The sequence below is a fragment of the Trachypithecus francoisi genome, unplaced genomic scaffold, assembly GCF_009764315.1.
Source record: "Trachypithecus francoisi isolate TF-2019V2 unplaced genomic scaffold, Tfra_2.0 Lachesis_group12, whole genome shotgun sequence".
Classification (NCBI taxonomy): domain Eukaryota; kingdom Metazoa; phylum Chordata; class Mammalia; order Primates; family Cercopithecidae; genus Trachypithecus; species Trachypithecus francoisi.
Window position 1 is genome coordinate 107,295,147 of NW_022681457.1, and position 16,166 is coordinate 107,311,312.

Sequence of the window (16,166 nt, forward strand, 5' to 3'; positions counted from 1 at the left end):
GTGACACACTGAGCACTCCCACCTGCTCACTGCCCCCATGCCCTCCTAGGGAGAGGGCCCCAGGGACCTGCTTCCTCTAAGCCACGCCTTTCTGCTGTGTGGCCAGGCCATAGCTCCACCATGCGGGAGCTCACTTTTCCATGGTTTTCTGGAATGGTACCCTCCCTGACCTCTGTCATGAAGAGGACTCAGGGAGGCTCCAGAGGCAGCACAGTAAAGGTGCTGAGAGAGCTATTTTCAGAGTCACATGGACCTGAGTTCGAATCCAGACGTGCCACTTTCCAGTCTGACAGACCCTGGACTGCTAAGCCTCAGTTCTCTCTGTAAAATGGGGCAACGATGCCTACTTCACCACCATAAAAGGAACAAAGTACTGACACATGCTACACAGAAGGATCTTGTAGGCGTGATGCTAACAGAAGCAGACAGGAAAGGCCACATAGCGTCTGAGTCCATTTACATGAAACATACATAGCGTGTGAGTCATTCACATGAAACACACATAGTGTGAGCCCATTCACATGAAATATACTAGTATGCAAGTCATTCACATGAAATGTACATAACGTGAGTCATTCACATGAAACGTACAGTGTGTCATTAACATGAAACATACATAGCATGTGAGTCATTCACATGAAATGTACAGTGTCGTTCACATGAAATGTACATAGTGTGTGACAATCACACGAAACATACATAGTATGAGTCCATTCACATGAAATGTACTAGTGTGCAAGTCATTCACATGAAATGTACATAGTATATGAGTCATTCACATGAAACGCACACAGTGTGTGTCATTAACACGAAATGTACATAGCGCATGAGTCATTCACATGAAATGTACATAGCATGTAAGTCATTCACATGAAATGTACACAGTATGTGGCAGTCACATGAAGCATACATAGTGAGTCCATGCGTATGAAATGTACCTACTGTGAGTCATTCACATAAAATGTACATAGCGTGAGTCATTCACATGAAATGCAGTGTGTCACTCACATGAAACATGCATAGTGTGAGTCCATTCACATGAAATGTACATAGTGCATGAGTCATTCACACGAAATGTACATAGCATGTGAGTCATTCACATGAAACATACACAGTGTGTGTCATTCACATGAAATGTACACAGTATGTGGCAATCACATGAAGCATACATAGTGAGTCCATGCGTATGAAATGTACCTACTGTGAGTCATTCACATAAAATGTACATAGCGTGAGTCATTCACATGAAATGCAGTGTGTCACTCACATGAAACATGCATAGTGTGAGTCCATTCACATGAAATGTACATAGTGCATGAGTCATTCACACGAAATGTACATAGCATGTGAGTCATTCACATGAAACATACACAGTGTGTGTCATTCACATGAAATGTACACAGTGTGTGGCAATCACATGAAGCATACATAGTGTGAGTCCATTCACATGAAATGTACTAGTGTGCAAGTCATTCACATGAAATGTAGTGAGTTATTCACATGAAATGTACAGTGTGTCATTCACATGAAATGTACATAGCACGTGAGTCATTCACATGAAATGTACACAGTGTCATTCACATGAAATGTACATAGCATATGAGTCATTCACATGAAATGTACATAGTGTGCGGCAATCACATGAAATGTACATAGCGTGTGAGTCATTCACATGAAATGTACAGTGTGTCACTCACATGAAACTTGCACAGTGTGAGTCCATTCACATGAAATGTACATAGCACGTGAGTCATTCACTTGAAACATATGTAGTGTGAGTCCATTTACATGAAATGTACATGGAGTATGAGCCATTTACATGGAACATACATAGTGTGTGAGTCCATTTATACAGTGTCCTGAGGAGACAAACCCATAGAGACAGAAAGTAGATTAGTGGTTTCTGGGGTGGGGGTGGGGAGCAGGAGAATGGAGGGAGATTATTTAATGAACATGTGGTTTCTCTGGGGGGTAAAAAGAAAGGTCTGGAAGGCCCCTCCTAGGTCCAGGCCCTGGCTGGGCCCTTGGCTGTAGGCCAAGCCTGGACTGTGCGGAGCTTAGAGTGGCTCCCAGTTGACTTCAGTAACCTTGGCTTTTGCTCCTTACTCCGTTTCCTTGTGTGGGAAAGGGGAGGGAACAACCTCTGTGTTACAGAGGAGTGGCTATGAGGCTTACCTCTAAGCAGCACACAGTAGGTGCTCAGGAAACATGCTCTCATCTCATCTCCTGCTCTCTAGGAGGGGTGGAGCGCACAGAGACGCAGGGAGGACAGGACAGAGCAGTGCCAGGCCCTAGACTCCCCGGGGCGCGGCCCACCTCAGATCTTCACTGATCCTCACCTGTACCGCCCTGTGCACGGGATGAACATTCCCTCTCCCTTTCCGCTACAGGAGGTGGTCTACCCATCCTGCGCAGGCCACAGCTTGCTCTGAGCCTCCTTGCTTCGAGTCAGGGTGCTGCTGACTCACAAAGCCCCAGATGTCTTACACAGGGCAGCCCCCTCTGCCAGTAGTAACCTCTTGACCTGGAAACACCCTGGAACCCTCACCCTGCGCAGCAAGGGGAATGGGGGCCACATATAGTGAACATTCAATGACAGCTAAGTGAACTGAAGGCCTCATGTGGCTGTGTCTCGGTGGGCTCTCACGGCAGCCCTGCATGGGGGGATTCTGGTCCCCACTTCACAGATGAGAAACTGAGGTTCAGAGAGGTTAAATGAGTGCCCAGGACCCAGAGCAAGGAAGTGGGTGAGCTGAAATTCAAACCCAGGTCTGGCTGACAGCAGAGCCAGCATCCACCTCCACCAGCCATGCTTCCTGGGAGGAGCCAGGCAACTGCACTGCAGGCAGCTCCCGACACTGGCTCCCACACTGGGCAGCTCTGGTGCCTACCTTCCTGGAGAGCAGGGGCAGAGAATGTTGGCAGGCAACAGGCAGATCCAGAAAGCTACAGGAACAGCCCCCACCCAGTGCCCAGCCCTGCAGAGGCTGCTCTCACCCCTCCTTCTGGGCCTCTCACCTGCCATCCTGGAGCCCGAGGCAGATGGTTGGATGTACTGTGGCTGAGGGGTCAGCAGCTGTCCGGCTCTCATCTCTGCTCTCCGCCTCCTCCTCCAATTCCGGGATGTACTCCATGCAGAGCACAGGGGCTGCCAGTGGGAAGGACTTGACGGTGCGGGGCGAGGGCCGGTTCAAGGAAAAGATTTCCACCTGGCCCCCTGCGCCTTCCTGTCCACCCCCGACCTGGAGCAGAGACCCAAAGAGGCCATTAGGTGGGAACCACAAGAGGGAGCAGAGGAGGACCTGCTTTCCCAAGGACCCCATCCTTTGAGAGACACATCCCTTCTCATGCCCACATGCTCCTGCGGTCACAAAAGTCATTTACCCCCAGCTGCCATGGCAACAAGTTAGCTTCAGGGCCCACAGGAAATCAGGTAAGGAGCTAAGGTGGGCTAAATACTCAGTCAGCTTTCTATTTCCTCCTCTGCAGGGTGCATTTCAACAAATATAAAGTAAACATCTACTCCATCCCTTTAAAATGCCCTTCTCTGTGTTGACCATTGTTTTACCTCTGTGTCTAGCATATGATAGACACATACTCAGTATATTCTTGTTGGATGGATGGATGGGTGGACAGATGATAGACAGATAGATGGAAGGCTGTATAGGTGAATGAATGGATGGGTGGGTGGATGGATGGATGGACAGATAAATAAATGGATGGATTAAATATATATTCTTGTTGGATGGATAAATTGATAGGTAGGTGGGTGGGTAGATGGATAGATGGATAGGTGGGTGGATAGATGGATGGATGATGGATGGATGGATATACCATGTGCTAGATCATGGGGGAACGATGAGGAACAAATCACTCTCAGATGGGGAGCAGCAAAGAGAGCACACAATTTGCAGCACAAGGAACATGGTGGAGAGTACCTCACTTGAATCAAGGGAGGCTTTGCCAGGAAGCCCAAGGATAGAAAGGTGGGCTGGAATGTCTGCATGAGTAGGGCACTAGCCAGTCTTGCCTCCTGACTCCAGGGGCGAAGATCCTGAGACCCAGGCCCTCTGCACAGCTCCCCCTTTCACTTACTTCTCAGCCCTGTCACCATTTGCAAAAGGCACATTCTCTTATTAGCTCCCTGGTTTTCTGTTGCCCCAGATGAGGTTGCACCTCCCAACTCCATATACAGTGCCTGGCACCAGAGGTTCCCAGGAAGACCTTGCTGGATGAAGCTGCATGAGATGAGGCAGGCAGCTGCTGTCTCCAGCACCCCCTCCCAGGTACTGTTCTTCCTACTCCTATCCTGAGGCCAGAATGCCCAGCTGGGCAGGGGGGTGACTCACCCAGAGGTAGCCCTGTGGAAGGGAGGTGCTGACCGCTGAGAAGCCCAGCAGGGGACAGTTGACAGGACTGTGGACCAGGGCCCCAAGCTGCAGAAACAGAAATGGTACATGTGAGGTTAATCGTTAAGGTGCCCAGATGCCAATATTTGGCAGATTCCTGAGGCCCATCCAACTCTCCCTGGATTAGAATCCCTGTGGGTGGGGACCAGGAAAGCAACATGCTTCACAAGTGCCTGCTTCTCCAGGCAGTTCCTACACGCTCACATTTGTTCTTCCTATCCTAGCACCTCCCGGCTAGAAGAGGCCTGCAGGAGGCTCTGTATCAGCCCAGGGTCTCTGAAACTGAGCAGCTTCCAGATACGGTTTCTTGAAAGCCACTAATGCCCACCCCTCCTTATTTTACAGACAGGGAAATGAGGGTCACAGAGGGCAGGTGACTGCCCTAGACCACAGGGGAGGTGAGTGGCAGGGCTGGGCAGCTTGTGAGGGCCATGCACAGAAACCAGGGCTCAGCCTGTCGCCGCTATCACCAGTAACCACCTTCCGCCTGCTCCCCCTGAATCAGCTGCCCCAGACCCCGTGTTGGGTGGGCTTTCTCTGAGGCCTGTTTCCTGAGCTAGACCTGGCCAGTCCCTCTCTCTGGCCAGGACAGCAATTCTAGGAAATGGCCTGACCCACTCATGGGCCATACTGAAAGAGAAGACAGAGGGGAGACAGCTCTTGGCTGGAGGGAGGATGCAGCCGACCACTGGGCTCTTTTCCAGGGAGCTGCTGCCCTCTGCTGGTGCTGAAGGCCCCAGCCGTCCCTGGACGCATTGTTAGAATATTCTAACAAAATTTCTAATGGCCATGGGCGAGAGTCCTAAGAGGTCACCTCATCCAGCCTCCTCATTTAGCAGATGCCAACTTGAAGGTCAGAGGGAGGTGTGCCTGGCTCAAGGTCACACAGCATATTAGTGGCAGAGTCAGGGCTAGAATTCAAACCTTCTACTCCTGGTTCAGGTCTCTTTCTATTCTGGTTGAATTTTACTCCAGAAGCCTGGCTGCACGCCAGAGGCCTCGGCACTCTGGGGCCCCAGTTCTGCCTGCTGAAAACATGGGTCCCCACATTCAGAGCAGGGGGCTTCACTAAGCCTGGCCTCTGGGCTCCATCTTCTCTGCTTCCTGGTGGCTGCATCTAGCTGAGGGTGCATGCCCTTTCTGCTGGGCTGATGCTCTCTCTGCTCCCTTGGTGGAGAGGAGGCCACAGCAGCCCCTGCTCGGGCATTTCCATGGCAACTCCAGTGGGCCCTGATGTCAGCTGAGTCAACAGAGCCAGGTTGAAGACGGTGGGAAAAACTCAAATGGCTCCTTCACGGGCAAGGCCCTGGCCCTAAATGTCCTGCCTGTGCCAGGAAGCTGGGAAGTCAAGGTACCCTATGCAGAAGAGAAGAGGGGAGCACGAGGCTGTGAAGGGAAGCAGCTTCAGGTACAGCCAACCTGGCTCCAGCCCCAGCTCAGTGGTTACCATCTGGATGGTACTGAACAAATCAGGTCCTCACCTACAGAGCAGAGACCCTGAAATCTCTCGGGATGGCCGTGGGGACTGGAGAGGGAAAGCATAAAGTACCCGGCCCAGGGCCAGGTACCCAGTTACCCCACAGCTGCTAAGGCTTACCAAGGGCCTCCCGTGGGATATTCTAGCACTTCACACACCTTAGCTCATTTCATCATCGGAGCAAGGCTATGAGGGTGGAGCTATCACGGATGAGCAGCAGACAGGGTACACGGCCAACAGCAGTTCTGGCTGAGGTCGGTGAAGGTCAAGACACAGCCCAATGGGCTGGTGAGCTTTGGCCTAAGCAAGCCTGGCCACAGACTCCCTGTGGGTCTGGGCTCCCAAGATGCTTGAGTTTTAAAGCATCTCAGAGCAGGCAGCACCCCCGGCACCATCCCCAAGGCCCTGTCCCCGGGCAGGCTCTGAGACTGACAGTCAAGGAAACGGGTTTGTGCTGAACCCTCCCTGCCCACCTGCTGCCCCTCCAGGGAGAACATTCCCCCTTGGATGGAGCCAGGGGTCCAAGGAGAACCTTCAACACCCCAGTAGTCAGGCCTTCAGAAATGCCACAGAACAGACTCCGGTGTCCTTTCCTTCCTGGGGACCAAGGTGTCCTCAGGTGTTTGCTTCCATTTCTTGAGCCCTGAGCGCACCCCATGCAACTGGCTAAGCACCTGACCCAAATTGTATCCTTTAATCCTCATGGTGACCCAGTCAGGGAGGTGCTGTGACCACCCCAGTTTAAGATACCATGAGCTGAGGCAGCATTCCTGATGTCACACTGTTGGGACTCAATCCAAGGCAGGTGGCCCCTGCTGATGCTCTGTCACGCCCCCGGCCGACTCCCTTGAGTCAGAAGGCCTTGGTGTGGCCCAGTGTGGGCAGCGGCCACTGTCAGCACAGACAAGAGACCTACTCCTGCCTCCCGCCCCAACACCCTGGTCCCTTGAAGGAAAGAGCCCAACACACCCTCGTCCACTGGTACAAGAGTGCTGACCCTGTCTACACTGTAGCCAGCAACGCCCTCTGCCCAGCCCAAGCCCTCCCTAGACAAATAGTCCCGGCCACTGGTTGCCATGAGGCCAGCCAGAGCTGGAGTCACCCCTGCCCCAGGACCACCTGGAAACGTGGTGTGCTGGAAGAGGGCCTGGGCAGCAGTTCACACACTCACATCTGTTTCTGCAGTAATTGGACAGGGCCTTGGTACTCCAAGGCCCTAATTCATCAGGCTGCCTGCACACAGCTGATGGGGCACATGTGTCTGGACTGGCGGGGGGTGGGGTAGGGTGTGGGCAGAGTGGGATGGCAATTTGAGGCCTAGCAAGTGTGGCCAGACAGGCTCTGCTCTGGCTTCTGGGAGCTCCACAGGCCCCTTACCACAGAGAGTCACTCGCCTCCCTCCACTAGCCCTGGCGCTCCTCAGGAGACAGTGAACTGGGGCCAGCAGGACTGAGGAGGCTTCTGGCCTACATATTCCTGGGCCCCAAGAGCTCGCACTGAGGAGATTCGTGGGCCCTGGTTCCCCAGGTTTGAGGTGGCAGAGGCTCCCCACCTGGATGGGGGTTTCTTTTGGGGAGGCCTTGGAGGCAGTGGCCAGTCTGTGACTCCACCACTGGGGTCTGATCTGTCAGGGCTCAGCCTGCATCCTGTGCTCTCAAGAGACCCAAGGCCCTGAGGGATACAGGAGAATCCAATGCCCACCATAAAAGTCACCCAGGGCCAGCCTTCTGCAGGGATGCACTAAGGCCAAGCTGACCGCAGGCACAGTGGGCCCTGATACTCCCCACTCCATAGTCGCTGTCTCCAGCCCAAGGCCCCGGGGCCCACAGGTAACCCCCAATCTGGCATACCCCATCTATCACCAGTTAAGCCAGTCCCACCCCAACACATCTCCAACATGTTCCCACCTCCCTTGCCCAAGGCCTCCACCAGGGCTGGGGCTAGGGTGATAGACAGGGCACCTAGTTGGGGTACAAAATTTAAAAGGGCACCAAAAACGCAGTCACAAAAAATATATAGAGAGAGAGAGAGTAAGGCAACTTTTAAAAAATCAATATTAATGCAAAAAATCCACAATGAATAATTATTTAAAAGTTTAAATACAGACAAAACTTCACCCTACACTTGTGCAACCCTGGCTCACTCGCCTCACCCTAATCCTGGCCCTTTGTGTATCAAGAGACAAAAAGAGCGACCAAACCACAACAGAAATTTGCTGATTTTATTATATTTAAGCACTGCATTAAAATAGTATTTATTTTAATTATTGAGATTTTTGACATCTGCTGAAATTTTGTGCCTGAGGCAAGGATGCCTTACTCCAGTCACAGCCCTGGCCTCCGCCCACATCAAGTCTTGTCACGTCTCAGTAGGACCCTGAGCTGAGCTCTGAGCTGCTCCCTCTATATCCATTCTTTTTTTTTTGAGACAAGGTCTCACTGTGTCACCCAGGATGGAATGCAGTGGCACGATTTTGGCTCACTGCAACCTCTGCCTCCCGGGTTCAAGTGATTTTTCCACCTCAGCCTCTCCAGTAGCTAGGACTACAGGTGTGCACCACCAAGCTCAGCTAATTTTTGTATTTTTGGTAGAGACAAGGTTTCACCATGTTTGCCAGGCTGGTCTCGAACTCCTGACCTCAAGTGATCCACCTGCCTTGGCCTCCCAAAATGCTGGGATTACAGACGTGAGCCACCCCACCCAGCCGACATCCATTCCTTTTGTATTATTTACTTATTTATTTGAGACAGGGTCTCCCTCTGTCCCCCAGGCTGGAGTGCAGGGGTGCAATCACAGCTTACTGCAGCCTCAACCTCCTGGGCTCAAGCGATCCTCCCACCTCAGCCTCCCAAGCCACTAGGACTATAGGCTCGCGCCACCACACCTGGCTAATTTTTTTTATTTTTATTTGGTAGAGATGGGGGTCTTACTATGTTGCCCAGGCTGGTCTCAAACCCCTGGACTCAAGTGACCCTCCCACCTCAGCCTCCCAAAGTGCTGGGATTACAGGCATGAGCCACCACGCCCAGTCCCGGTATCCACTCTTATCTGCAATTCACTCTCACACACTGGCCAGAAGGATCCAAAAAATGCAAATTATAAATCAAATCGTACTAGTCCCCAGCTTGGGAAACATCTGTTTCCAAGGCTTTTCACTGTTCTGAGAACGAAATCCAAAGCTGACCCAGCCTGTAAGGCTGGTGTGGTCCAGCTCACCCACCAGCTGACCTCAGGGCCCACCCTCTCTCCTCCTGCCTCACCTGGCTTCCCCCACTGTTCCTGCTGCACCCTCTGTGTGAGTTTGTCTACTGGCAATATCGTTCCCATCCCTGGGCTGAATCCTTCTTGCCATTCAGGTCTCAGTTTAAACGCCACCTCCTCCAAGTGGCTATATCTGAACCTCAACTTACCCATGTATCTATTGTGGCCCCGATGTCTTTGTTATGCACCTCACTCTTTTCTATTTCCTTTGGTTCGCTGGGTTTTTGCCTCTCTCTCCCCGCTAGGATTCAAAGCTACATAAGGGTTGGGACCTTGTAAGTCTTAGTCACTATTGTATTCCCAGGGTCTAGCACAAAATAGGTGCTCAAAAAATTACATGCAGAATGGACAAGTGAACAAATGAACTCACATCTCAAGGATTTGTTCTTTCAGCTGTTTAGATCCCCAGTCTACAGCCCAATCGGCACGTCTCTTGGAGCTCACCAAGCTGGGCCTGGGTCTCCAGCTGGTGCTCCTATCCCTGCAGCTGAGATGACCTCATCTCCCTGGGAAAGGGGAGGCAGTAGTCGCTCCAGATGGAGGGGGAGCTAGGACAGGGTATAAGGGCAGGTAACCCGTAGGGGCTGAACATCCTCATGGTTAAGACACTAGGTGTTGTGATCAGGTAGGGCATGGTTCAAATTCTTACTCGCTGTGTCTTTTTTGGAAAATCATAGCACCTGTCTTAGCCTTAGTTTCTTTATCTGTGAAATGGATAGAGAAACATCTACTCGCAAGGTTCTTACAGATATTAAAATAAGAGAATGGCAGGAAAGAACCAGGGTGTAGAGCAAGTGCTCAATACACGGGAGGCCTGACGGCACATCAGGGAGCATCCCACAATGAGGGCAATCCCTGCACCAAAGCCAGCTCCCGCCTGGCGGACCACAAAGCACCCAACCCACAGGGGCTGGCACAGCCGCTTCGGCATGATCTGCAGCCATGCCATCAACAGATAAGATCATTGCTGTTTATTATCTCAAAATAATGGAATTTTCCATTCACTTGACCCACAGTGGTCATTCACCTCCATTTTTTTGGTGGGAAAGCTGATTCCCGAAGCAACAAAAAGTCTCGACCAAGTCTGTCAGTAAGAATTTAGAAGCCGCAGCTGGAACCTGAGCCTTCCCTGCTGTGGGCGCTCCCTGGAAACTCTGGTTCTCCCAGGCGAGGGGAAGCCACAGCCACCTTCGAGGTCGGCTCAGCAAGATCCGCTCCACTCACCTGCAGGCTGAGTGCCCGGGAGGAGAAGGCAGGGATGCAGCAGGCCAGGATCGGGCACCAGAACGGGGCTTTGCTCTTCTTGTCCTCATCCGGGCATAGCCAGCCTGGCTGGTTCTCCTCCCCTACAGCAAGAGGAAGGAGGTGGGTAGAGCTGGTCAGAGTCCAAGGACCAACCAGGCCATGAGGAGCCCTCCAAGCCCCAGGGAGCCACTGCAGGCCCCAGAAGCCTGGCCCCATCCAGTCACTCCCCACCCTACTCCTGCCGGACTGAGATGAAATCCAGCCTCAGGAGTGATGCCGTAACCAGGGTCTCAGGCAGGGAGCTGAAAAACTTAAGGTCCCAGCTTGACCATCCTACTGCTGAACAACCCTGTGCAAGTCACCCCAACTCTCTGAGCCTCGATTTCTTTGCCTAGAAAATAGGAATGCTAGAAATGCCTTCGTCTTGTGGTTGTTGTGAGAACCAAATGAAATAATAGACGTGAAAGGGTTTCAAAAAAAAAATTAAGATGCTGAACAGAGTACACACCCCTGTTGCCTAGAATTTCTGCTGCAGAGTAGGAAATAGACCAAGAATGATCAGAGGACAGGAGGCTGCCATTGCGGCACTCACACTCGACCGTGGTGGTGATGGAAATGCGGGAGAATTACACTCCTGCTTCCTTCAAGACTATCCTGAAATTAGGAAGCCACCTGCCTCCAGTTCGCCCACCCTAGCTGCGCCTCAAAGCTCCCAGGGTCCTGTTACAAGTACACATGCCTAACCTGATCCCAGACCCCGGACTCACCACGAGAGATCACCGTGCTAAAGAGCATCTGCTAAACCTCGTCCTCTGTGGAGGCTCCTTTACACGGCTTGGGGCTCTGCTCACACGTCCCCTCCTCTGAGAAGTCCTCCCTGACCACTCTGACTACAGTGGCTCCTTCTCTCAGGAATCACTCTAAAGAGCCTGTCTTACTTTCCTCACAGCCTTCATAACGATCTGAAATCATCTGTGGCTCATTTCCATAAGTCTCTAATATCAAAGCTGTAGTCAGTGGGGGTCTGCACTGTCTCATTCACCGCTGTCCCCCTGACACCCAGCACACTGCAAGGCACATAGTGAGTGCTCAGAAAACATGGCTGGAAAGAATGAATGAAAGGAAAGAGGGAGGAATAAACCACCATCTGTCCTGAAGAATTCTCCCTGTGGAGGATCCCTTCCTTCTTTACACTCCCTATGAGGACTCCCTTCCAGGAAGCCCACAGCAAGGATGGGCGTGATGAAGACGCCACCTACTATGTGCCCACACATCAGGCACCACACTGAGCGCCACCGTCTATGCCCTGGTTTAGTCTTCACAATTGCTGAGCATAGTCAGAATCATTATTTTCACTCCACAGAGGATGACACTGGCACTCAGGGATTTGGTAACACGGCCAGACCACAGCCATGGCTAGGGGGCAGCACCCAGATTCAGGCCTAGGTCTGAAACCCAAGACTGAATTCTCTGGACTAAACCAGGCAGCCTTCAGCAACCACGCCCACCGATGCTCCGTCACAAAGGCCTGTGGGCACAGTGATGCTAGAGTAGCTCTGCTGCAGGCAGCCAGAGCATGGACAGGTGGCCCAAGGAAGAGAGGCCACTTACTGCAGTGACCCCAAGCTGAGGAGTGCCCAGAGCTCCAGAGCCACAAAGGCAGGTCACAGACTGAACCGTTGTGTTCCAACGCACTTCATCGTGACAGAGAGGAAGCTGGGACCTACGGCCAGCCTGCCCCTCCCCTAGGAGGGGCCAGCTCAGCCTGAGAGTGCCCGCCAGCCACACCAGGGCCCCCTGACACTACAGTCATCTCCACTCAGCAGCCAGGCCCATCCTGCTAAAACATACATCTGTCCTCACCGTTCCCCTGCTTGGAAACATCAATGGAGTCCCAGTCTGCCCAGAATAAGATCCAAACTCTCCTGGAAGAGCTGCGAAGGCCCCTTCCCTCCCCGGCCTCCTCCCTCGGCCCTCAGCTCCACTGAGCTGGACTGTGCTCAGCAACCTCACTGGGACGGGCCCGGAGGTTCCCTCTGTCCGGAACTCTACCCCTCAGCTCCCCAGGACTGGTTCCTCTCCTTCTTGGAGAGGCCTGCACCGCCCATGTCTCCATGCCCTGGCCTCTACCACCTGCCATCTCAGCCCATCGGAGGGTATCACACCTCTCAGAGCTACTCCCTGCTCCTCCACCAGTGTGGCTCTTCTTCCTTTGTGTGCACGCGTGTGTGTGTGTGCACATGGAAGTAGGGGCTCCCCCACCATGCCAGTGTTCTGTGAAGGCCGAAACCTCCCACCCTATTTCCTTCTACACCTCACCCAACCCACTCACACAGGGCTGGACCCACCACGGACCATCAGTACATTCAGGGACATGAACAAAGTCTCTTTTCTCAGAGCTTCATTTTCTAGGTTTGTCAGATGTACCCCTGACATGAACATTAATCTGACTCGCTTTCATCGAAGAGATCCTGCCGGGTCAGAGCGAAGGGCTGGACACGAGTGAGAGCAGCCGCAGGCCATCACTGCCCGAGAGAGGTGGCATCTGAACGCCAGCACAGCAAGAGGAGCTGGAATGAGGTGGCAGGTGAGATGCTATTTGAGAAGTGAAAGACATTCCCAAATGTCAGTCGTGACGACGTGAAGGCACCAGCACCCAGCGGGCTCACACCCTCCGGCCTGAGTCACTGAGCAATGAACTCACTCCCGAAGTGGGCCCAGAGCCGTCATCCTCCATGTCCAGCCCTCTACCCTGCTGGTCCCTGGAAGCAGAGTTACGTAAGACCTGATCCCTGCCACCAGGGAGGAAAGGCCAACATGAGAGACCCTCAGGGGAAGGGCACGACCGCACAGGGTGCGCACATTGCCATAACAGACACTTCTACGTGCCCCCACCTCACAGTTTCCACACTGCCTCACTGCATCCTCACAGCCATCATGGGAAACAGGTCCTTCCATCCACACTCCATGCTGGCCAGCAGAGGAAAGGGGAAAGCAGGGGAAGGCCCAGGTGCCAAGGAACTAACCCACGGGGGCACCTTGCACGGTGCCTGCAACGCAGCTCGTCCCGGGGAAGCACAGCTCTCCTAGCCTCTCCTAGCGTGCCGGGGCTCACCACGCTGCCTCTTGGACAAGCCCCTGGGCAGCAAATAAAGATAGGCCAGATTTGAGAGCTTGTCCCCGCTCTCAAGGAACTTACAATCAAGCAGATCCTCACCTCTACCAGACAAGAGCTCTGGTCTGGACCCCCAATTCCTCACCCCACGGCCTGCAGGAGCTGGGTGAGCGAGCATCTCCCCGCCCTAGCCCCTGTCACTAGGGCGCCCAGAGCTCAGCTCCTCTCTTTCCTCCCCGAACACCCACAGCCCATCAAGTCCTGGCAATTTATTCGTATGTATTTTTTTAATGATCTGACCTTCTCCTTCCAGATGGTGCCTTCCCTGCCTGCGACTGGGGACATTACAAGAAAATGGAGTCGTTGCTCCCCATCTGCCACTGCCATTGTTCCCGTCACAAAACCAGAGTGGCGGAGACCAAATTAGAAGGCTGCTGTCGCTGAAAATTGAAAGCCCGCTTGGGATAAGTGACATTAAGAACTGGCACCGACGGCAGAGCCGCGATTTCCAGTTGACACTAAGTGGGGTCTTATTTAGCGCCCAGCTCTGTTTGCCAACACCCCCTGGGCGTGAGAGCTCCCCATGGGACACAGGGAACAGCTCCAGGGTTGCAGATCCCCCACCACCCTCAGAACAATCCCCTCTGGTCTGCTAGAAGGGCCCGGGCAGATCCCACCTCAGTCTCCAACTCGCCGTGTGACACGGAGCCAGGTACTTACCCTCTCTGAGCCTGTGGCCTCATCTAGAAAATGGGGGAAAGAACTCCAACCATATGGAGTTGTGAGCACTGGAAATCATATATATCATGCCTAGCAGACACCAGGCACTCTGGAAATAGCAGCCATGATGGTTGCTGTCCTCGCTGCTCCTATTACTGAGGGCAGCTGAGCCCACCGCAGGCCCTGCCCTGCTTCTCCAGCCCGACCTACCTCCCAGACTCCTACTGGGCTCAGTCCCAGTATCGTGCCTTTACTGCTCTTCCCGAACCTCCCAAACTTAAAGCCACCTTCAAGATACCACTCACACCTCCCCAGCACCACAGAGATGCTGCTGGCCACAGCCACAGATGTCAGACTGGGCCAGACCTCAGCAGGCATCTCATCCAACCACCTGTCCCCTACAGAGAGGGCCATTGGTGTCCAGGGAGGCCAGGCAAGTGGCCAGTCTCCCAGCTGGGGTAAAACCAGGGTCAGGCTCCAAGGTCATGCCCTCGGCCCCGCTCCTGGAGAACAGACCCATCCCTTCCAGCTGCAGAGCGTGGGCAGATCCCAGCACCAGCCTGTGGGACAGCAGCGAGGGTTAAAGGACATGATGAGGTCTAGAACGCACTTCACACGCTGCCAGGGCTGTGCTCAGGACCCAGCAGCTGGAGTCATCACTGAAAGGAAAACTGGCGTCAGTGTGATGACTGTGGGCCAGAAAACTAAACCAAATGAGAGGCGGCAAGGGAGGGCCCAGCCCTGCGCTCAGGCTCACTGCCTTGGGCCACCTGGTTATGTCCCTGTGAGTTTGGCATTAGCCATGGCCTGCCAGGCCCATGTCCCCTTGAGAGGTGGGAATGAGGAGGGCCATGGGTGGGAGGAGCTCCAAGGGCCCGAGGGTACGGGGCAGCAATGCAGCTGTGTGAGCAGAGCAGGTGGTGCGGGGGGAGGGTACAGGAAGGGAAGTCGGGGAGCCCCCTACCTCACCTCTTCCTTCTCTGGGGCCTTCCATCTGCAGCCCTGTTCAAGCCCTAACAAGAGCCGAACCAGTAGAAAGAGGTAGGAAGATATCCTGGCCCTGTACTAAATCGCGTGTGACCTCAGAAAGGCCATTCCCCATCTGAAATGCAGACACTGCTTGACCTATGAGCCTCTCTCACAGCTCCTATGTGCCAAGGGCTGGCTGTCTAGGCATCTCCCACGCACCATCTCCCCACATTTTCATGAGACCCCTGTGCAGGGGGCACTGGCATCTTCCCTATTTTCTGATGGAAAATCCAAGGCATCTCAGAGCAGTTTGCCGGGATCACAGAGCTGGTCAGTGGCAGAGCTGGGAACGGAACCCAGACGGTCTGGCTCCATTTCCCATGGTGCTGAGGACCACCCCTGACTGCCTCTCAAACCTTCCTGTGTGCCAAAGAATGCAGCAGGGCCCTTGGAGATCTGGTCCAACTCACAAATAGGAAAACTGGGTCTCGGGATGCAGTCTGCCTTTCCCAGGACCACAAGGTATGGTGGTGGCCATGCTGGGGTTTGAACTGGGTCCGCAGATTCCCCAGGGCTCCCTGCCCCTCCAAAGGGCAGAGCTAATACCCTCTCCCAGATCCCAGGCTCCCCCACCGCATCCCTCTCCTTTCTCAATCTTCAGATTATGATCCTGACACACTGTAGTCAGGGAGAGAGAAAGATACAGAAAATAAAATAAAGGAATAACAGGCTTTGTGAATAAATGTTTTTAACATATTCTATTTCTAACAGGCTCATATTATCGTCCCCTCCCAAACCAGGCACTGCAGATTAAAAAAAAGAAAAAAAAAAGTACTGGCAAAATAAAAGAAACAAACAATGCAAGCCCCAAGGGAACACAGGCATTCAAGTAAGATTTCAAATGACTCTCCTTCCATTAAAACTTTTGCTGCAGTGAAGCTGTGTGGAGATAAGGCAGCCCAGCATCTTC

At 53.2% G+C, this 16,166-nt stretch overlaps 1 protein-coding gene across 13 annotated transcripts in view; it reads right to left on the reverse strand.

Annotated features, from left to right (window-relative positions):
• The window catches only part of ARHGEF10L (Rho guanine nucleotide exchange factor 10 like), a 185,791-nt gene that overhangs the window by 40,780 nt on the left and 128,845 nt on the right, over positions 1–16,166 (reverse strand). For all 13 annotated transcript variants that reach the window (XM_033228101.1, XM_033228097.1, XM_033228103.1 and 10 more), the window contains 3 exons: positions 10,372–10,493; positions 4,350–4,436; positions 3,019–3,242 (listed from right to left, as the gene is read on the reverse strand). In XM_033228101.1, the coding sequence (XP_033083992.1) occupies positions 3,019–3,242; positions 4,350–4,436; positions 10,372–10,493 (433 nt within the window). The remainder of the gene's footprint in view (positions 1–3,018; positions 3,243–4,349; positions 4,437–10,371; positions 10,494–16,166) is intronic.